Here is a 22,198-nt window from a genome sequence, read left to right as displayed (position 1 = left end):
ATTCAAGTTGAAGGTCAGGACTAGGCCTGGGCTGCTTTGAGTGAGCCTGGGGCTCCGTTTATGAACAGGTCCCACAGTTAGAAGTGCAAGAACATAAGAAATAGGAGCAGGAGTCGGCCATTTTGCCCTTCGAGACTGCTCCGCCATTCAATGAGATCATGGCTGGTCTTCTACCTCATATCCACTTTCCTGCCCGATCCCCATATCACTTGATTCCCTTAATATTCAAAAATCTATTGATCTCAGTCTTGAATATCTTCTTCTTCTTAGGCAGTCCCTCAGAACTGAGGATGACTTGCTTCCACATTAAAGATGAGTTCGCAGGTGACTGATGATTCCAATGCGGGACCTACAGTCTCAGTCACAGGTGGGGCAGACAGTGGTTGTTGCCTTTCCAGAAGAAGAAGAAGGTGTAGCCACCACCTTGCTCCTTGAGCTGGCCTTCCCCTGCCCGCCGGGTCTCACTTAGGGCGGCAATGTCGAAACGTCTGAGCTCCCGGGCAACGATAGCAGTACGGCGTTCTGGTCTGTCACTGTTGGGATTGCCTATGAGGGTCCTGGCATTCCAGGTCCTGAACTTCATTTTAAAGGGTGGAAGATGCCTGTGCGTGAATTCTTTTAACGCGGGGTGACCATTGCACACCAGCTACCACACGGGCTTGACAGAGCAAGGTCTTGGTCCAATGGTCCAGTCTTGAATATACTCAACGACTGAGCCTCCACAGCCCTCTGAGGTAGAAAATTCCAAAGATTCACCACCCTCTGTGTGAGGAAATTTCTCCTCATCTCAGTCCTAAATGGCCGACCCCTTATTCTGAGACTGTGACCCCTGGTTCTAGACTCCCCAGCCAGGGGAAACATCCTCCCTGCACCTACCCTGTCAAGCCCTGTAAGAATTTTGTACGTTTTGATGAGATCGCCTCTCATTCTTTTAAACTCTAGAGAATATAGGCTTCAGTCTACTCAAGTACCTTCCAAGCGAAGGTTTCCCATTCAGCTTCCCGGTGAGCAGAGTCTGGCCAATCCAGACAGCTGCTCCTAGGCCCTGACCACGCGGTCTCCACAGGAGAGGCGTAAGACCTCCGGAAACCTCCGCGTGGCTGCCCCAGCCACCTCTCCGGCGTGGATTCCCCAGTCTCGCCACCATCGGTGGGCCTCGTTCAGAGAGCGGCCAGGCGGCCGGTTCCATTACCTCGTGGGCCTGAAGAGCAACAAAGCGGACCTTCTTGCTGTGTGGGCTGCCCGCTCCCCTGCCGATTTTCATCCTAGTGATTGAAGAGGGGGAGGGCAGGGAGGAGGGGGGTGGTGGGGGGGGTGATAAAGGGGGAGGGGACGAGTTAGAAAAACTCCCCTCTGTCTCTCTCCGCCAATCGCAGAGCAAAACAACATGATAAAATCAGCCATTGGCCGGTGGAGCTGTAAACACGGCCTGTGGCCCAGGCCACTCACCAGGCCTCATAAGTGGTGCCGGAGGACTGCTAATGTGGTACCCTTGTTTAAAAAGAGAGCAACGGATAGCCCGAGTAATTACAGGCCAGTCAGCCTAACCTCGGTGGTGGGAAAATTATTGGAAAGAATTCTGAAGGACAGGATAAATCTTCATTTAGAAAGATGCAGATTAATCAAGGATAGCAGCACAGATTTGTTAAGGGAAGGTCGTGTCTGACAAACTTGATTGAATTTTTTGAGGAGGTAACAAGGAGGGTCGATGAGGGTAGTGCGTTTGATGTATTTTATATGGACTTTAGCAAGGCTTTTGATAAGGTTCCACATGGCAGACTGGTCACGAAGTTAAAAGCCCATGGGATCCAGGGAAAAGTGTCAAGTTGGATTCAAAACTGGCTCGGAGACAGGAAGCAGAGGGTAATGGTCAAAGGGTGTTTTTGTGACAGGGAGGCTGTTTCCACTGGGGATCTGCAGGGCTCAGTACTAGGTCCCTTGCATATTGTGGTATATATCAACGATCTAGACTTGAATATAGGGGGTATGATTAAGAAGTTTGCAGATGGTACTAAAATCGGCTGAGCGGTTGATACTGAAGAAGGAAGCTGTAGACTGCAGGAAGATATCAATAAATTGGTCAGGTGGGCAGAACAATGGCAAATGGAATTCAATCCGGAGAACTGTGAGGTAATGCATTGGGGAGGGCTAACAAGGAAAGGAAATACACATTAAATGGTAGGACACTGAGTAGTGTAAAGGAACAAAGGGACCTTGGAGTGCATGTCCACAGATCCCTGAAGGTAGCAGGCCAAGTAGATAAGGTGGTTAAGAAGGCATACGGAATGCTTACCTTTATTAGCCGTGGCGTAGAATACAAGAGCAGGGGGGTTATGCTTCAACTGTATAAAACACTAGTTAGGCCTCAGCTAGAGTACTGCATGCAGTTCTGGTCACCACATTACAGGAAAGATGTGATTGCACTGGAGAGGGTGCAGAGGAGATTTACAAGGATGTTGCCGGGAGTAGAGAATCTTAGCTATGAGGAAAGACTGGATAGGCTGGGTCTGTTTTCCTTGGAACAGAGGAGGCTGAGGGGAGACCTTATTGAGGTGTATAAAATTATGAGGGGCATAGATAAAGTGGATAGAAAGGACCTATTTCCCTTAGCAGAGGGGTCAAAAACCAGGGGGCACAGATTTAAAGTAATTGGTGGAAGGTTTAGAGGGGATTTGAGGAGAAATGTCTTCACCCAGAGGGCTGTGGGGGTCTGGAACTCACTGTCTGAAAGGGTGGTGGAGGCAGGAACCCATTTAAAAAGTACTTGGATGTGCACTTGGGCTGCTCTAACCTACAGGGCTACGGAAAGTGGGATTAGGCTGGATAGCTCTTTGTTGTCCGGCGCGGACGCAATGGGCCGAAATGGCCTCCTTCCGTGCTGTAACTTTCTATGATTCTATGAAGAGCATAGGAATTAGGAGCAGGAGTAGGCCATACTGCCCCTCGAGCCTGCTCCGCCATTCAATAAGATCATGGCTGATCATCGACCTCAACTCCACTTTCCCGCCCGATCTCCATACCCCTTGATTCCCATAGAGTCCAAAAATCTATCGATCTCAGCCTTGAATATACTCAACGACTCAGCATCCACAGCCCTTTGGGGTAGAGAACTCCAAAGATTCACAACCCTCTGAGTGAAGTAATTCCTCCTCATCTTAGTCTTAAATGGCCGAGCCCTTATCCTGAGACTGTGCCCCCTAGTTCTAAACTCTCCAGCCAGTGGAAACCTCTCAGCATCTACCCTGTCAATCCACCTCAGAATCTTATATGTTTCAATGAGATCACCTCTAATTCTTCTAATCTCCAGAGAGTATAGGCCCAATCTACTCAATCTCTCCTCATAAGACAACCCCCTCATTTGAGGAATCCCTGCCTGAGAAAGGTCATACTTGTCTAAGACAAGGATGACCTTTCTCAGACAGGGAGACCAGAACTCTGCACAGTAGATAAGGAGACCAAAACCACGCAGCCACCATTTGAGTAAAGAGCTTGACGCTGAGGAAAGGCGTTGGACACCCGGTGGGGGACCGAGCAGGAAAGGCCCAGGCTCCATCCCAGCCTGTGCTGAGTTGTCCGACCTCACCAGGTGTGGGACTGAGACCCATGCACACACCGAACAGGAAAGGCCCAGGCTCCGTCCCCGGCCTAGTGCTGAGCTAGTTGGTCTCAGTGGGTGCAAAGGTCAGGGGTCGGGAGTGGGGAGGGTTTCTGATCAAGGTCCAGAACCGCACTGAGTGGTAGATTGACTAATTGCTGCAGACTGTCAATGGGGTAACGGGAGGGGATTGAACAAAGAGAGTAGGTTTGTGAACGTTAACATTTTGATCGCTCCTGTCACAGGATTCTGACAAACCGACAGTGCCCAGGGTCAAGGCCCAGGCTCGGGCTGTCCTGAAGCAAGAATCCGGGGAGAAGCAGTCTGACCCTGTCCCACCCACGGCACCTCAGCCCCTGTCAACCCAATGGCTGACCAAATCCAGGCAGGCAGCTGCCGAGACACCTTCGATGGAGTGGACCCCAGCGAGCAGCGCCCAGGCAGCAGACACGGGCGTTACCATGGTGACGAGCAGCCCACCAGAGTGGGAGCTGGTGCAAGGACCACCGACATCCATGTAAGGGGAGGGGGAGAAGGAGACGTGGGGGGGGTGCGGGAGCGAGGTGGAGGGGGGAGGTGGGGAGAGAGGGGGAGGGGGCGATGGAGGATGGTGGGGTGACGGGGAGGTGGGGAGCGTGTGCGGGGCGGTGGGGAGACAGTGGGAGGGGGAGGGGAGGTGGGGTAAGCAGCTGGGGAGGTGGGGAGGCAGTGGATGGATAAGTCGGGAGCCTGTGGGAGGGGAGGTGGGGAGCCAGGAGGTGGGGAGCGAGGGGGGGAGTGGGGGGGAGTGAGGGGGAGGGGAGGTGGGGAGACACTGGCAGGGGGAGGGCAGACAGTGATGGGCAGCCCTGTTGCTGTGTGACTGACCCCCTTCCCTGTTGGTAAGGAGGTTTCTTGGCAATTTGCCTCACTCTGTGCTCGATGTTCTCATTGGTTTCCAAAGGCTTCATCAGATCTGCCGGGATTACGAGCAGGAATTCCCAGAGGTGCAGATCGGACCAAGGACTATAAGAAGAAGGAATCATAACATGGAGAACGTGGATCTGGAGAATGAGGTAATCCCCCTCCACACTGTCCCATCAAACACTTCTAGGCAGATACAGCATGAGTTAGATACAGAGTAAAGCTCCCTCTACACTGTCCCATCAAACAATCCCAGGGCAGGTACAGCACGGGTTAGATACAGAGTAAAGCTCCCTCTACACTGTCCCATCAAACAATCCCAGGGCAGGTACAGCACGGGTTAGATACAGAGTAACGCTCCCCTGTAAGGGTTTGGGGGCTTCTTTAAACTGGTTTAAAGTAATTTTCCTGGTCTTGCAGGACCAATTCCAATAAAACCAATTTTATTTCAGCGGTTTCGAATCGCTACCCCTCCTTTAGTTCTCAGTGGAGGAACTTATAATTAATGATATTAAAACGGAACAAGTGGTTTGGATGAGAGAAAAAAATCAAGTTTTATTACCTAAATAAACTACAATCAAAAGAATAAACTATACCACACGAACACAGTAATACTATATAACAGGGGGTTGCAGATGGCGAAAACGAGGGATACAATGGCTACAATGTTATTTAAACAATCTTAGCAATTCCCTTAAATCACCACCCCTTAACTCCTGCTAGGTTGCCTTGTTGAGGAGTCAGAAACTCCGCTCACCTTTGGTCCAGCGAAGTAAGAGAGAGCGATAGCTTCTCAGCATCTATTTTATACCTGGTGAGGTCCTGCCGTTCTGCCTTGCAAGGGCTGTGTGCAAAATTCCCCACCCAAAAGGGTCCCATACACAAGAGAAAGCTGTGATTGGCTAACTCAAAGTGGTTAGACTGGGTTAATGTGTCTTCCGGAGCTTCCTGGGCTGAAACAAAAGGGAGATACAACTGCTCTATTGTCCAGTGCTGGGTGATTGAAAACCCATTCAAATCTTGAACGATTCCCATTCAAGGTGCAAAAGTCTCTTCTGCAGTTTAGATGTATCCACTCGATATACAAACAAATGCTAATAGCATTCAATTGCTTTGTAAACAAAGCATTGTCCTTTGTCTTCGGCCATGTGGTGACAGCCATTTTTATCCCTGGAAATTTAAAAGCACATCACCCAGGGATTCTTTAATCAAAAAAAATGAATCTTCAGAACTGTAAATTATTGCGAATTCTTACACCCCCTACACTTTCCCATCAAACACTCCCAGGGCAGGTACAGCACGGGTTAGATACAGAGTAAAGCTCCCTCTACACTTTCCCATCAAACACTCCCAGGGCAGGTACAGCACGGGTTAGATACAGAGTAAAGCTCCCTCTACACTGTCCCATCAAACACTCCCAGGGCAGGTACAGCACGGGTTAGATACAGAGTAAAGCTCCCTCTACACTGACCCATCAAACACTCCCAGGACAGGTACAGCACAGGTTAGATACAGAGTAAAGCTCCCTCTACACTGTCCCATCAAACACTCCCGGGGCAGGTACAGCACGGGTTAGATACAGAGTAAATCTCCCTCTACACTGTCCCATCAAACACTCCCAGGGCAGGTACAGCACGGGTTAGATACAGAGTAAAGCTCCCTCTACACTGTCCCGTCAAACACTCCCAGGGCAGGTACAGCACGGGTTAGATACAGAGTAAAGCTCCCTCTACACTGTCCCATCAAACACTCCCAGGGCAGGTACAGCACGGGTTAGATACAGAGTAAAGCTCCCTCTACACTGTCCCATCAAACACTCCCAGGGCAGGTACAGCACGGGTTAGATACAGAGTAACGCTCCCTCTACGTTGTCTCTTTGCATTATACTAAAAAAAAATGGAAAATGCTGGAGATACTCAGCAGGTCAAGCAGCATCTGTGGAGAGAGAAGCAGAGTTAACGTTTCAGGTCGATGACCTTTCATCAGAACTGGAAAAAGTTGGAGATGTAACAGGTTTTAAGCAAGTGTAGGGGCAGGGAGAGGGGGGAGGGAGGAAAGAACAAAAGGGAAGGTCTGTGATAGGATGGAAGGGAGGAGAGATTAAATGACAAAAGGGATGATGGTGCAAGGTGAAAGGAGATGGTAATGGAACAAGTAATGAAACAAAAGATGGGTCTAGAGAAGGTGAAAATGGGAATATCAGAATCATCAGCACAGCTGCCATCCGAAAAATGGGTCAGAGGTTATGGTCTGAAATTGTTGAACTCGATGTTGAGTCCAGAAGGCTGTAAAGTGCCTAATCGAAAGATGAGGTGCTGTTCCTCGAGCTTACACTGAGCTTCATTGGAACAGTGTAAGAGGCCGAGGATGGAGAGGTCAGAGTGGGAGTGGGGCGGAGAATTAAAATGACAGGCGACCGGAAGCTCGGGGTCACCTTTACGGACTGAACGGAGGTGTTACGCAAAGAGGTCACCCAATCTGCGTTTGGTCTCCCCAGTGTAGAGGAGACCGCACCATGAGCAGCGAATACAGTATACTAAATTGCAAGAAGTACAAGTAAATCGCTGTTTCACCTGGAAGGGGTGTTTGGGGGCCTGGACGGTGGGAAGGGAAGAGGAAAAAGGACTGTATAAACTGAGCTTGCCTCAATCAGCTCTCTAGGCAAGCGCTGATGCACAACCTCTCTCGCTGTGCGTCGAGGTGCTTGGTATGTCCTTGGGTGGTTATACTGGATATCTCCTCTGGTTCAGCCCGACTGCCCCTGTGCACGACCCAACGTGATCTTATAGCAATCTGGCACCTGTGTAAAGGATGTCAGATCAGGGATCAGAGAGCCTTCACCACTGCATTCCACCTGGCTAGATCCCAAGAACATAGGAAATAGGAGCAGGAGTAGGCCATTCGGCCTTCGAGCCTGCTGCGCCATTCAATAAGATCATGGCTGATCTTCTACCTCATCTCCACCTTCCTGCCCTATCCCCATATCCCTTGTTTTTTTTAAATTCATTCACGGGATGTGGGCGTCGCTGGCAAGGCCAGCATTTATTGCCCATCCCTAATTGCCCTCGAGAATGGTGAGCCGCCTTCTTGAATAGGGGTCACTGTTTAAAAATATGGGTGATGTGCCTTCAATAACCACAAAACTAGAAGTTATAGACTTAAACAAGTTGGCTTTTAATCACTAAGATCAGAGCTAACATCTCAACACGCCGACTGGCTCACAGGAATGAGTCATACAGATCCTGGGATCTTTATGTAAGAGAAGTCAGGGGCGGAGCCAAGAGCCAAGACCTGGAACCTTCCAGGTTAGTCAGGAAAGAGGAAGTGAAACTGTACACTGTGTGGGGGAGGGTAATATACATGAGTGCAAAACGAATACAGGAAATACAGGATCAAGACAAACAGATTTCATTACAATGGGGTCGCCCAATTAAGACAGAGATGAGGAGAAATTTTTTCTCACAGAGGGTCGTGAGTCTTTCGAACTCTCTTCCTCAGAGGGCGGTGGAAGCAGAGTCTTTGAATATTTTTAAGGCAGATTCTTGATAAGCAAGGGGGTGATAGGTTATCGGTGGTAGGCGGGAATGTGGAGTAATCAGATCAACTATGATCTTATTGAATGGCGGAGCAGGCTTGAGGGGCGGAGTGGCCTACTCCTGTTCCTAATTCATATGTTCGTAATGTAATAGAATCATAGAATGGTTACAGCATGGAAGGAGGCCATTCGGCCTGTCGAGCCCATGCCGGCTCTCTGCAAGACCACCTCAGCTAGTCCCACTCCCCCGCCCTTTCTCCGTAGCCCTGCAAATCTTTTTCTTTCAGGTACTTATCCAACTCCCTTTGAAAGCCATGATTGAGTCGGCCTCCACCACCCTTTCAGGCTGTGCATTCCAGATCCTAACGACTCGCTGCGTAAAAAAGTTTTTTCTTACATCGCCTTTGGTTCCTTTGTCAATCACCTTAAATCTGTTTCCTCTGGTTCTCGACCCTTCCGCCAATGGGAACAGTTTCCCTCTATCCACTGTCCAGACCTCTCATGCTTTTGAACACCTCTATATCAAATCTCCTCTCAATCTTCTCTGCTCCAAGGAGAACAACCCCATCTTCTCCAGTCTAGCAATGTATTTGATGTCCCTCATTCCTGGAATCATTCTCGTAAATCTTTTCTGAACCCTCTCTAAAGTCTTCACATCCTTCCTAAAGTGCGGTGCCCAGAATTGGACACCGTACTTCAGTTGGGGCCGAACCAGTGTTTTTTACAGGTTCATCATAATTACCAGGCTTTTGTACTCTATACCTCTATTAATGAAGCCCAGGATCCCGTAAGCCTTTTTAACTGCTTTGTCAACCTGCCCTGCCATCTTCAACGATTTGTGCACAGATACACCTGAAGGGATCATTACTAGTCCTAGCCCCTTTAGGGCTACCCCGGATCAGGCGTATTCCTCAGACGTCACTTTCAACTAAAGTTTGAGGTAGCCGAATCCTAAAGATGCTTAATTGGGTCTAAAGGCCTGGACTATCTCTCCCTAAAGGAAAGGAACAACCTGAAAATGTTACCGTTCTCCAGATAGCACTTTTAATAAGTTTAGCTAGACTGTAACGTTCCGGATATTATGAGGGTCCAGAAAACTCCCCCAGAATTCTGCAACTCCTCACCAAAGAGTGTACAGAGATTGAGTTTGCGAGTTTGATACAGAAGTCTTATGTGAGACAATTCTAAAAATATATAGATTTGTTAAAGAACCGACATGCAGTTTACAGTTGGTGAGTCAATCGCAACATTAACAGTTCCAAAAAGAGAAAGCTTACAATTCTATTATCGGAGAACCTACTCTCAAATCTTAACTTCGCTACAGTTTTACAGTTCTTAGTTTTCTACAGGATATCCACCAAAATCAAATACCTTTGATCTCCGAGGTACAAAGAGTTGAAGACTTAGAGCTGCCTCTGAAGCCGAGAATCGCTTTGCCCCTTTAAAGCGAGTCTACTATCCCATTTGAGAGTTCAATATTTATACCCTTTTCCAGTGGTATTTCCTTTAAGGCTTTCTGCTGATGTAAGCTAATTATCTCTAGTCATTTTTCTGCTGACCCCTGCAATTCTTACAGTCACCTCAGCTGGTAGCATTACAGAACCATGTCTCTCCTCTAGGTGTTCGAAGTTTATCATAAAAAACGGTGTAACGGCAGGTGCGCTTTACTTGGTATCATTTTTACGAAGGCAGATGTTTGTTACTTTTATGTGCTTCTTTACGAAGTGTAAATTAGAGCACCTTGTACAGGGTGAACTATTGTCTTGTTCCCAGAGGTTCAGACTGTCAGGAGCCTTTAACCTTCTGTTTCAATAAGGTTATTGATTCAGTGATAACAACTATCTTATCTCAATAGCCCGAATGCTATCAGTTTTTTCATCGTTAGGTTTCTAGATTTCCAGACCCAGCTTGTCCTGTTTTAATGAGGCCAGAATTCTTTCATCGAATGGTGTCTTTTTCGGAATAGTTTATACGGCCTATTCCTTCACCCCCCCAGCTCTCTCTGTTAGTGCACCCCCTTCAGGATTGTACCATTCAACCCTCTGTCATCTCTGCATTCCTCCAATTCTGGCCTCTTGCGCATCCCCGATTTAAATCGCTTCACCATTGGCGGCCGTGCCTTCAGCTGCCGAGGCACTAAGCTCTGGAATTCCCTCCCTAAACCGCTCCACACATCTACCTCTCTTTCCTCCTTTAAGACGCTCCTTAAAACCACCTGTCATCTGCCCCAATATCTCCTTATGTGGCTCGCTGTCACATTGTGTTTGATAATCGCTCCTGTGAAACGCCTCAGATGTTTTACTGCCTTAAAGGCACTGTGTAAATACAAGTTGTTGTTGTTGTTAAAAGTGCCCCCTGATGGTGAGACTCTCTCTTTAAAAGGGGTCCCAGTGGTGAGACTCCCTCTTTAAAAGGGGTCCCTGATGGTGAGACTCTCTCTTTAAAAGGGGTCCCAATGGTGAGACTCTCTCTTTAAAAGGGGTCCCAATGGTGAGACTCTCTCTTTAAAAGGGGTCCCTGATGGTGAGACTCCCTCTTTAAAAGGGGTCCCAATGGTGAGACTCTCTCTTTAAAAGGGGTCCCTGATGGTGAGACTCTCTCTTTAAAAGGGGTCCCTGATGGTGAGACTCCCTCTTTAAAAGGGGTCCCAATGGTGAGACTCTCTCTTTAAAAGGGGTCCCAATGGTGAGACTCTCTCTTTAAAAGGGGTCCCTGATGGTGAGACTCCCTTTAAAAGGGGTCCCTGATGGTGAGACTCCCTCTTTAAAAGGGGTCCCTGACGGTGAGACTCTCTCTTTAAAAGGGGTCCCTGACGGTGAGACTCCCTCTTTAAAAGGGGTCCCTGATGGTGAGACTCCCTCTTTAAAAGGGGCCCCAATGGTGAGACTCCCTCTTTAAAAGGGGTCCCTGATGGTGAGACTCCCTCTTTAAAAGGGGTCTCAATGGTGAGACTCCCTCTTTAAAAGGGGTCCCTGATGGTGAGACTCTCTCTTTAAAAGGGGTCCCTGATGGTGAGACTCTCTCTTTAAAAGGGGTCCCTGATGGCAAGACTCCCTCTTTAAAAGGGGTCCCTGATGGTGAGACTCCCTCTTTAAAAGGGGTCCCTGATGGTGAGACTCTCTTTAAAAGGGGTCCCTGATGGTGAGACTCCCTCTTTAAAAGGGGTCCCAATGGTGAGACTCTCTCTTTAAAAGGGGTCCCAATGGTGAGACTCTCTCTTTAAAAGGGGTCCCAATGGTGAGACTCTCTCTTTAAAAGGGGTCCCAATGGTGAGACTCTCTCTTTAAAAGGGGTCCCAATGGTAAGACTCTCTCTTTAAAAGGGGTCCCTGATGATGAGACTCTCTTTTTAAAATTTAAAATTTTGATCCTTGTTCTCAAATCCCTCTGTGGCCTCGCACCTCCCTATCTCTAACCTCCTCCAGCACCACAACCCTCCGAGATCTCTGCGCTCCTCCAATTCTGGCCTCTTGATCATCCCTGATTCTAATCGCTCCACCATTGGCAGCTGTGCCTTCAGCTACCAAGGCCCTAACCTGTGGAATTCCCTCCATAAACCTCTACCCCTCTCTACCTCTCTTTTCTCCTTTAAGACACTCATAGAGTCATAGAGTTATACAGCACGGATAGAGGCCCTTCGGCCCATCGTGTCCGCGCCGGCCATCAAGCCCTGTCTAATCTAATCCCATATTCCAGCATTTGGTCCGTAGCCTTGTATGCTATGGCATTTCAAGTGCTCATCCAAATGCTTCTTAAATGTTGTGAGGGTTCCTGCCTCCACAACCCTTTCAGGCAGTGAGTTCCAGACTCCAACCACCCTCTGGGTGAAAAAGTTCTTTCTCAAATCCCCTCTAAACCTCCCGCCCTTTACCTTGAATCTATGCCCCCTAGTTATTGACCCTTCTACTAAGGGAAAAAGCTCCTTAGTATCCATCCTATCTATGCCCCTCATAATTTTGTACACCTCAATCATGTCCCCCCTCAGCCTCCTCTGCTCCAAGGAAAACAAACCCAATCTGCCCAGTCTCTCTTCATAGCTGAAGCGCTCCAGCCCTGGTAACATCCTGGTGAATCTCCTCTGCACCCTCTCCAAAGCGATCACATCCTTCCTGTAGTGTGGCGACCAGAACTGCACACAGTATTCCAGCTGTGGCCTAACCAGTATTTTATACAGCTCCATCATAACCTCCTTGCTCTTATATTCTATGCCTCGGCTAATGAAGGCAAGTATCCCATATGCCTTTTTTACCACCTTATCCACCTGTTCCGCCGCCTTCAGGGATCTGTGTACTTGCACACCCAGATCCCTCTGACCCTCCGTCTTGCCTAGGGTCTTACCATTCATTGTGTATTCCCTTGCCTTGTTAGTCCCCCCAAAGTGCATCACCTCGCACTTTTCCAGGTTAAATTCCATTTGCCACTGTTCCGCCCATCTGACCAACCCATCTATATCGTCCTGCAGACTGAGACTACCCTCCACGCTATTTACCACCCTACCAATTTTTGTATCATCCGCGAACTTACTGATCATACCTTTTACATTCATATCCAAGTCATTAATGTAGACCACAAACAGCAAGGGACCCAGCACGGATCCCTGTGGTACCCCACTGGCCACAGGCTTCCAGTCACAAAAACAACCTTCGACCATCACCCTCTGCCTTCTGCCACTAAGCCAGTTTTGTATCCAATGTGCCAAGGCACCCTGGATTCCATGGGCTCTTACCTTCTTGACCAGTCTCCTGTGTGGGACTTTATCGAAGGCCTTACTGAAATCCATGTATACCACATCCACTGCGTTACCCTCATCCACACTAGGTAGTCACCCCCTCAAAAAATTCAATCAAATTAGTCAGACATGATCTTCCCTTGACAAAGCCATGTTGACTATCCCTGATTAATCCTTGCCTCTCCAAGTGGAGACTAATTTTGTCCCTCAGAATTTTTTCCAATACTTTTCCTACCACTGATGTTAGGCTCACTGGCCTGTAGTTCCCCGGTTTTTCCCTACTCCCCTTCTTGAATAATGGTACTACATTAGCGGTTCTCCAGTCCTCTGGCACATCCCCTGTGGCCAGAGAGGTTCTGAATATATGTGTTAGAGCCCCCGCAATCTCTTCCTTTGCCTCACACAGCAGCCTGGGATACATTTCGTCCGGGCCTGAGGATTTATCCATTTTTAGGCCTGCTAAAACCGCCAATACCTCCTCCCTCTCGATGTTAATATGTTCGAGCATATCACAGTCCCCCCGCCCTATTTCTATGTCGACATCGTCCTTCTCCATCGTGAAAACAGATGCAAAAAATCCTTAAAGCCTACCTCTAATATCTCCTTATTTGGCTCGGTGTCAAATTTTGTTTGATAATCGCTCCTGTGAAGTGCCTTGGGATGTTTTACTAATTTAAAGGCGCTATATAAATACAAGTTGTTGCTGTTGTTAAAAGGGGTCCCTGATGGTGAGACTCTCTCTTTAAAAGGGGTCCCTGACGGGGAGACTCTCTCTTTAAAAGGGGTCCCTGATGGTGAGACTCTCTCTTTAAAAGGTGTCCCTGATGGTGAGACTCCCTCTTTAAAAGGGGTCCCAATGGTGAGACTTCCTCTTTAAAAGGGGTCCCAATGGTGAGACTCTCTCTTTAAAATGGGTCCCAATGGTGAGACTCTCTCTTTAAAAGGGGTCCCAATGGTGAGGCTCTCTTTAAAAGGGGTCCCTGATGATGAGACTCTCTTTTTAAAATTTAAAATTTTCATCCTTGTTCTCAAATCCCTCTGTGGCCTCGCACCTCCCTATCTCTAACCTCTTCCAGCACCACAACCCTCCGAGATCTCTGCGCTCCTCCAATTCTGGCCTCTTGATCATCCCTGATTCTAATCGCTCCACCATTGGCAGCTGTGCCTTCAGCTACCAAGGCCCTAACCTGTCGAATTCCCTCCATAAACTCTACCCCTCTCTACCTCTCTTTTCTCCTTTAAGACACTCCTTAAAGCCTACCTCTAATATCTCCTTATTTGGCTCGGTGTCAAATTTTGTTTGATAATCGCTCCTGTGAAGTGCCTTGGGACGTTTTACTAATTTAAAGGCGCTATATAAATACAAGTTGTTGCTGTTGTTAAAAGGGGTCCCTGATGGTGCGACTCCCTCTTTAAAAGGGGTCCCTGATGGGGAGACTCTCTCTTTAAAAGGGGTCCCTGACGGTGAGACTCTCTTTAAAAGGGGTCCCTGATGGGGAGACTCCCTCTTTAAAAGGGGTCCCTGATGGTGAGTCTCCCTCTTTAAAAGGGGTCTGGATTGATAGTCCTCCTTTTTTATAGAAAGTAATACAGTTTAATTCTTCAAGTTTGCAGATTGTTGAAAAACGGAGTTTAATATTGTCCCTGAATTTTGATCGCAGGAGATGGACAGCGATGAGGAGTGGGAGCAGCTGATCGAGGCTACGGACCCTTCAGCCCTCCAGCTGAGTACCCCACTGACCCTACTGAGGGACCAGGCCTTTCAACAGCGTGTCCGCGCCAGGCTGGGGGACTCCAGCACCCAGGTACGTGGTTACCTAAAACCCAGGGAAGAACATAAGAAATAGGAGCAGGAGTAGGCCAATCGGCCCCTCGAGCCTGCTCCGCCATTCAATAAGATCATGGCTGATCTGATCCTAACCGCCAATCCACTATCACAGAACCATCTCCTGAATCTAACAGAATTAGACACACGAAATAGGAGCAGGATCAGGCTACACGGCCCCTGGGCCCACTCCGCTACCCACAGGGCCATGACCGATCCGAACCTAGACTCATGTCCAAATTCCTGCCCGCTCCCCTTAATTCCCTTTACTTCTAGGAAACTGTCTATTTCTGTTTTAAATTTATGTAATGATGTAGCTTCTACAGCTTTTTGGGGCAGCATATTCCATGGACCTACCACCCTCTGAGTGAAGTAGTTCCTCCTCATCTCAGTTTTGAAAGAGCAGCCCCTTATTCTAAGACTATGCCCCCTAGTTCTAGTTTCACCCATCATCGGGAACATCTTCCCCGCACCCACCCGATGCAACCCCTTCACAATCTTATATGTTTCAATAAGATCGCCTCTCATTCTTCTGAACTCCAATGAGTAGAGTCCCAATCGACTCAACCTCTCCTCATATGTCCATCCCCTCATCCCCGGGATTAACCGAGTGAACCTTCTTTGTACTGACTCGAGAGCAAGTATGTCTTTTCTTAAGTATGGACACCAAAACTGTACGCAGTATTCCAGGTGCGGTCTCACCAATACCAAAGCCGTAGACTGTGACACTGACTCCCCCACACAGAGCAGGAAAGGCCCAGGCTCCATCCCCGGCCTGTGCTGAGTGAGATGATCTCACCCGGTGTGGGACTGAGCCCCACACACAGAGCAGGAAAGGCCCAGGCTCCATCCCCGGCCTGTGCTGAGTGAGATGATCTCACCCGGTGTGGGACTGAGCCCCACACACAGAGCAGGAAAGGCCCAGGCTCCATCCCCGGCCTGTGCTGAGTGAGATGATCTCACCCGGTGTGGGACTGAGCCCCACACACAGAGCAGGAAAGGCCCAGGCTCCATCCCCGGCCTGTGCTGAGTGAGCTGATCTCGCCCGGTGTGGGACTGAGCCCCACACACAGAGCAGGAAAGGCCCAGGCTCCATCCCCGGCCTGTGCTGAGTGAGATGATCTCACCCGGTGTGGGACTGAGCCCCACACACAGAGCAGGAAAGGCCCAGGCTCCATCCCCGGCCTGTGCTGAGTGAGATGATCTCACCCGGTGTGGGACTGAGCCCCACACACAGAGCAGGAAAGGCCCAGGCTCCATCCCCGGCCTGTGCTGAGTGAGCTGATCTCGCCCGGTGTGGGACTGAGCCCCACACACAGAGCAGGAAAGGCCCAGGCTCCATCCCTGGCCTGTGCTGAGTGAGATGATCTCACCCGGTGTGGGACTGAGCCCCACACACAGAGCAGGAAAGGCCCAGGCTCCATCCCCGGCCTGTGCTGAGTGAGATGATCTCACCCGGTGTGGGACTGAGCCCCACACACAGAGCAGGAAAGGCCCAGGCTCCATCCCCGGCCTGTGCTGAGTGAGCTGATCTCGCCCGGTGTGGGACTGAGCCCCACACACAGAGCAGGAAAGGCCCAGGCTCCATCCCTGGCCTGTGCTGAGTGAGATGATCTCACCCGGTGTGGGACTGAGCCCCACACACAGAGCAGGAAAGGCCCAGGCTCCATCCCCGGCCTGTGCTGAGTGAGATGATCTCACCCGGTGTGGGACTGAGCCCCACACACAGAGCAGGAAAGGCCCAGGCTCCATCCCCGGCCTGTGCTGAGTTAGCCTCTCACCCGGTGTGGGACCGAACCTCACACACAGAGCAGGGGCCTGTATAAATGTAAGTTCTTGCTTTTTAACACCTGTTTCATAAAAATGTACAGCACAGAAACAGGCCATTCGGCCCAACTGGTCCGTGCTCCACACGAGCCTCCTCCCACCCTACTTCATCTCACCCTATCAGCATATCCTTCCATTCCTTTCGCCCTCTTGTGCTTATCTAGCTTGGAGGAGCCCAGAGATCTTGGAGGGTTGTGGGGCTGGAGGAGATTACAGAGATAGGGAGGGGCGAGGCCATGGAGGGATTTGAAAACAAGGATGAGAATTTTAAAATCGAGGCGTTGCTGGACCGGGAGCCAGTGTAGGTCAGCGGGCACAGGGGGTGATGGGTGAACGGGACTTAGTGTGAGTTCGAATATGGGTTCGAGTTTTGGATGAGCTCAGGTTTTCAGAGGGTGCAAGGTGGGAGGCCGGCCAGGAGCGCTTACATAGTATTTATAGCACAGAAACATTCGGACCAACAGGTCTATGCCGGTGTTTATGATCCACACGAGCCTCCTCCCAGCCCTCGTTATCTCACCCTATCAGCATAACCTTCTATTCCCTTCTCCCTCCTGTGTTTATCTAACTTCACCGTAAATACATCGACACTATTCACCTCAACCCTGTGGTAGCGAGTTCCACATTCTCACCACGCTCTGGGTAAAGACGTTTCTCCTGAATTCCCCATGGAATTTATTAGCGACTATCCTATATTTATGGCCCCTAGTTCTGGTCTCCCCCAGAAGTGGAAACATCCTCTTTACCTCTACCCTATTGAACCCCTTCATGATCTTAAAGACCTCTCTCAGGTTACCCCCTCAGCCTTCCCATTTACAGAGAAAAGTGCCCCAACCTGTTCAGTTTAGCCCCAGACCTTTCTGGAGGTGGTCACCCCGCAGCTTAGGAGTGTGCAGGCAGCGAGGGAGTGGGTGACCGCCAGACAGACAAGGAGGACAAGCCAGGTAGTGCAGGAGTCCCCTGAGTGCATCTCGCTCTCTAACTGGTGGGGGCGATGGTTCCTCTAGGGAGTGCAGCCAGAGCCAAGACCATGACACCACGGGTGGCTCAGCTGTACGGGGGGCGGGGGGGGGGGGGAGCGGGGGGAGGATGAAGTTCATAATGCAATAGTGATGGGGGATTCGATTGTTAGGGGAACAGACAGGCGTTTCTGCAGCCGCAGACATGACTCCAGGATGGTATGTTGCCTCTCTAGTGCCAGGGTCAAGGATGTCACTGAGCGGCTGCAGGGCATTCTGAGGGGGGAGGGTGAACAGCCAGAGGTTGTGGTCCATATCGGTACCAACGACATAGGCAGAAAGAGGGATGCGGTCCTGCAGGCAGAATTTAGGGAGCTAGGGAAAAGATTAGTAAGCAGGACCTCAAAGGTAGTAATCTCCAGATTACTCCTGGTGCCACGCGTGAGTGAGGACAGGAATAGGAGGGTGGAGCAGATGAATGCGTGGCTGGGGAGATGGTACAGGAGGGAGGGCTTCAGATTCCTGAGGACCGTTTCTGGGAGAGGTGGAATCTGTAAAAGCCGGACAGGTTACACCTCAACAAGGCCGGGACCAATATCCTCATGGGGGTTTTGCTAGTGCTGTTGGGGAAGGTTTAAACTACCTTGGCAGGTGGGTGTGAACCTGAGCATAGATTCAGAACATAAGAACATAAGAAATAAGAGCAGGAGCAGGCCATACGGCCCCTCGAGCCTGCTCCGCCATTCAATAAGATCATGGCTGATCATCGACCTCAACTCCACTTTCCCGCCCGATCTCCATATATCGTGATTCCCCTAGAGTCCAAAAATCTATCGATCTCAGCCTTGAATATACTCAAAGACTCAGCATTCACAGCCCTCTGGGGCAGAGAAGTCCAAAGATTCACAACCTTCCGAGTGAAGAAATTTTTCCTCATCTCAGTCTTAAATGGCCAACCCCTTATCCTGAGACAATGCCCCCTAGTTCTAGACACACCAGCCAGGGGAAACAACCTCTCGGCATCTACCCTGTCAATCCCCTTCAGAACCTTGTATGTTTCAATGAGATCACCTCTCATTCTTCTAAACTCCAGAGAGTACAGGCCCATTCTACACAATCTCTCATCATAGGACAGCCCTCTCATCCCAGGAATCAATCCAGTGAACCTTCGTTGCAGCGCCTCCAAGGCAAGTATATCCTTCCTTAGATAAGGAGACCAAAACTGTGCACAGTACTCCAGGTGTGGTCTCACCAAGGCCCTGCACAATTGTAGCAAGACTTCCTCACTCTTATACTCCAACCCCCTTGCAATAAAGGCCAATATGCCATTTGCCTTCCTTATTGCTTGCTGTACTTGCATGCTAGCTTTATGTGTTTCTTGCACGAGGACACCCAAATCTCACTGAGCACCAACATTTGAAAGTTTCTCGCCATTTAAAAAATATTATTTTTTTCTATTCTTCCTACCAAAGTGAATAACCTCACATTTCCCTACATTATACTCCATCTGCCACCTTACTGCCCACTCACTTAGTCTATCTATCTCCCTTTGCAGACTCTTTGTGTTCTCCTCACAGCTTACTGACCCACCTAACTTTGTATCATCAGCAAACTTGGATACATTACACTCGGTCCCTTCATCTAGGTCATTAATATAGATTGTAAATAGCTGAAGCCCCAATACTGATCCTTGCGGCACCCCACTAGTTACAGCCTGCCAACCTAAAAAAGATCCGTTTATCCCTACTCTCTGCTTTCTGTCCGTTAACCAATCCTCTATCCATGCTACTATATTACCCCCAACCCCACGAGCCCTAATCTTGTGTAATAACCTTTTATATGGCACCTTATCGAATGCCTTTTGGAAATCTAAATATACTACATCCACTGGTTCCCCTTTATCTACCCTGCTAGTTACATCCTCAACAACTCTAATAAATTTGTCAAACACGATTTCCCTTTCATAAAACCATGCTGACTCTGCCTAATCATGTTATGATTTTCTAAGTGACTTGATACAACTTCCTTAATAATGGATTCCAGCATTTTCCCGACGACTGATGTCAGGCTAACTGGCCTGTAGTTCCCTGTTTTCTCTCTCCCTCCTTTCTTGAATAGCGGTGTTACATTTGTGACCTTCCAATCCGCTGGGACCATTCCAGAATCTAGGGAATTTTGGAAGATCAAAACCAATGCATCCACTATCTCTTCAGCCACCTCTTTTAGAACCCTAGGATGTAGGCCATCAGGTCCAGGGGATTTGTCAGTTTTTAGTCCCATTAGTTTCTCTAGTACTTTTTTTCTACTTATATTAATTATGTTAAGTTCCTCACCCTCATTAGACCCTTGGTTCCCCACCATTTTTGGTATGCTTTTTGTGTCTTCTACTGTGAAGACAGATACAAAATATTTGTTTAACGTTTCTGCCATTTCCTTATTCCCCATAATAAGGAAGAAAAGCAAAGCTGGAAATGGAAGGCAATAAATTAGTAAGTTAGTTTGGAAGGCAGAGGAAGCAAAGGCTAAAAAAATAGGCAACAAAGGGGGTTTGGCAGTGCTTAATGGTATATGCTTCAATGCAAGGAGTCTATTGAACAAGGCAGATGAGCTGAAAAGGCACAGATAGACACGTGGCAGTATGATATCATAGCTATTACTAAAACATGGCTGAAAGAAGGGCAGGAATGGCAGCTCAACATTCCCGGTTACAGGATTTTCAGATGAGATAGAGAGGGGGGAGTCACAATATTGGTTAAAGAAACAATTACAGTTGCGAGGAGGGATGATATTGAAGAGATAGCCGAATTCCATAAAGGTTCAGGCTATCTCTCCCTAAAGGAAAGGAATGACTGAAGATGTTACCGTCCTCCGGATAGCACTTTTAATAAGTTTAACTAGACTGTAACCTTCCGGATATTATGAGGGTCCGGAATACCCCCCAGAATTCTGCAACTCCTTACAGAGTGTACAGAAATTGGGTTCACGAGTCTATACAGAAATACTCTTTGAGACAATTCTAAAAATATATAGTTTTATTTAAGAGCCGACATTCAGTTAACAGCTGTTGAATCAGTCGCAACATTAACAATTCAAAATACAAATATCCTACATTTCTTATTTCTCAGAGATCCTTATTCTCAAATCTTTACTTCATTACATTTCTATATTTCTTACTTATTTCTAAATCCAGAACATCCACCAAAATCAAATTTCTTGATTACCCGAGACTCAAAGTTAAAAACTTACAGATGGTGCCTGTAAAGTTGAGAAACGCTTGGCCCGTTCAGCGAGTTCTGACTTTCTGTTTGAAAAGCTCTTATTTTTATACCCTTTTTGCAGTGGTTTATTCTTTGAAGTTCTCTGCTGATGAATGCTTTCTATTCTTACTGCCAATTTAGCTGCTGCATGCATAATTATGTCTCTACCTTTAGGTGTTTCAAAAACTATCATAAAGCAATATGACAGCAATGGTTTCTGTTTGATGCCATTCTTGCAAAATTCTTTCATTTAATTCTTAATATTGGCTTTACTGGTTTTAGCAGACGTTGAGTCTCCTGACTGCTCCAAGTTCAATACAAACATAATGTAATTGCTTGGTGCATCTGTTGAAGTCATATCTTCAAAGTGTTCTTGTTGGTATCATATTTACTATGTATAAATTAAAGACACTTTAACCAGGGTGTTTCATGCATTTCTAGCTATCTCAATTGGTTGCATATTTAATCTTATGTTTCTTGTCTTCCAAGTTTAACATAAAAACTATTTGACCAGCAGGTGTTTCTTTTACTTGATGTCATCTTTTCAAAGGCACATGATTTTTTAATGTTTGTGTTTCTGTTTAATGTGTTAGCTTATAACACCTTAAACTGGGTCTTCCATTGTGTTATTCCCAAACTCCAGACCCTCTGGAATTGCCAAACTGCCATTTCAATAGGATAATTGTTTTAGTATATTTAACTAATTCCAATTTCAAAGCTTGTTTGTGTAGTGTATGTACCTTTAAGAGAGAACTACTTTTACAGCTCTTGTATACTGTAGTACCGGCAGTGACCACACCTGTATATAAGCCTTACGCATGCCTCTGTACCCCCAGTCTTGAGACTACCCTACTCCAGTAAACACCTGTTGATTGTTAAGTCACAGCATCCGTGTGGTTATTGAAAAACATCATACTCTCCGAATCACGGATCTAACAGTTTGGTTTTTACAACTTTGTTAAACTTTGTTTATCTCAGAAGCCTGTATTTCTGTTTGCAGCCTGTGTCTCCGAGGTTTTAGATTTTTAAACCCAGTATATCATGTTTTAATAAATATCAGAATTCTGTTCATATTACGGTGTATCTTTCTGAAATATGGCTTATTCCCTCACAATATGTTAGAAGGATCATCAAATGAGGCCGTATGGGTTGCACTGAAGAACAACAAAGGGGCAATCACAATGCTGGAAGTGTACTATAGACCTCTGAACAGTCAGAGGGAAATAGAAGAGCAAATATGTAGGCAAATTTCTGAGAAGTGCAAAAAAAATAGGGCAGTAATAGTAGGGGATTTCAACTACCCAAACATTAACTCGGATAGAATCAGTGTAAAAGGAATAGTGGGCGCAGAATTCTTAAAATGCATTCAGGAGAACTTTTTTAGCCAGTACATAACAAGCCCAATAAGAGGAGGCGGTTCTGGACTTAGTTTTAGGGAATGAAGCTGGGCAAGTGGAAGGGGTATCAGTGGGGGTAGTGATCATAATTCAGTTAGATTTAGCATAGTTAAGGAAAAGGAGAAGGATAGACCAGGAATAAAAGTTCTCAATTGGGGAAAGGCCAATTTTA

General features: G+C 47.8%; 1 protein-coding gene across 1 annotated transcript in view; it reads left to right on the top strand.

Annotated features, from left to right (window-relative positions):
• Nucleotides 1-3,812: 3,812 nt before the first annotated feature.
• Nucleotides 3,813-22,198, top strand: part of LOC147080981 (serine/threonine-protein kinase 36-like) — a 69,368-nt gene continuing 50,982 nt past the window's right edge. The window contains exons 1-3 of the mRNA XM_085981000.1: nucleotides 3,813-4,112; nucleotides 4,539-4,650; nucleotides 14,423-14,566. Of these exons, the coding sequence (XP_085837126.1) occupies nucleotides 4,006-4,112; nucleotides 4,539-4,650; nucleotides 14,423-14,566 (363 nt within the window). The 5' untranslated portion in view covers nucleotides 3,813-4,005. The remainder of the gene's footprint in view (nucleotides 4,113-4,538; nucleotides 4,651-14,422; nucleotides 14,567-22,198) is intronic.

This window comes from Somniosus microcephalus, unplaced genomic scaffold (assembly GCF_052327205.1).
Source record: "Somniosus microcephalus isolate GS21.2 unplaced genomic scaffold, FLI_Smic_1.0 scaffold913, whole genome shotgun sequence".
In the NCBI taxonomy this organism is placed as follows: domain Eukaryota; kingdom Metazoa; phylum Chordata; class Chondrichthyes; order Squaliformes; family Somniosidae; genus Somniosus; species Somniosus microcephalus.
This window is presented reverse-complemented; position numbering and strand designations above follow the sequence as displayed.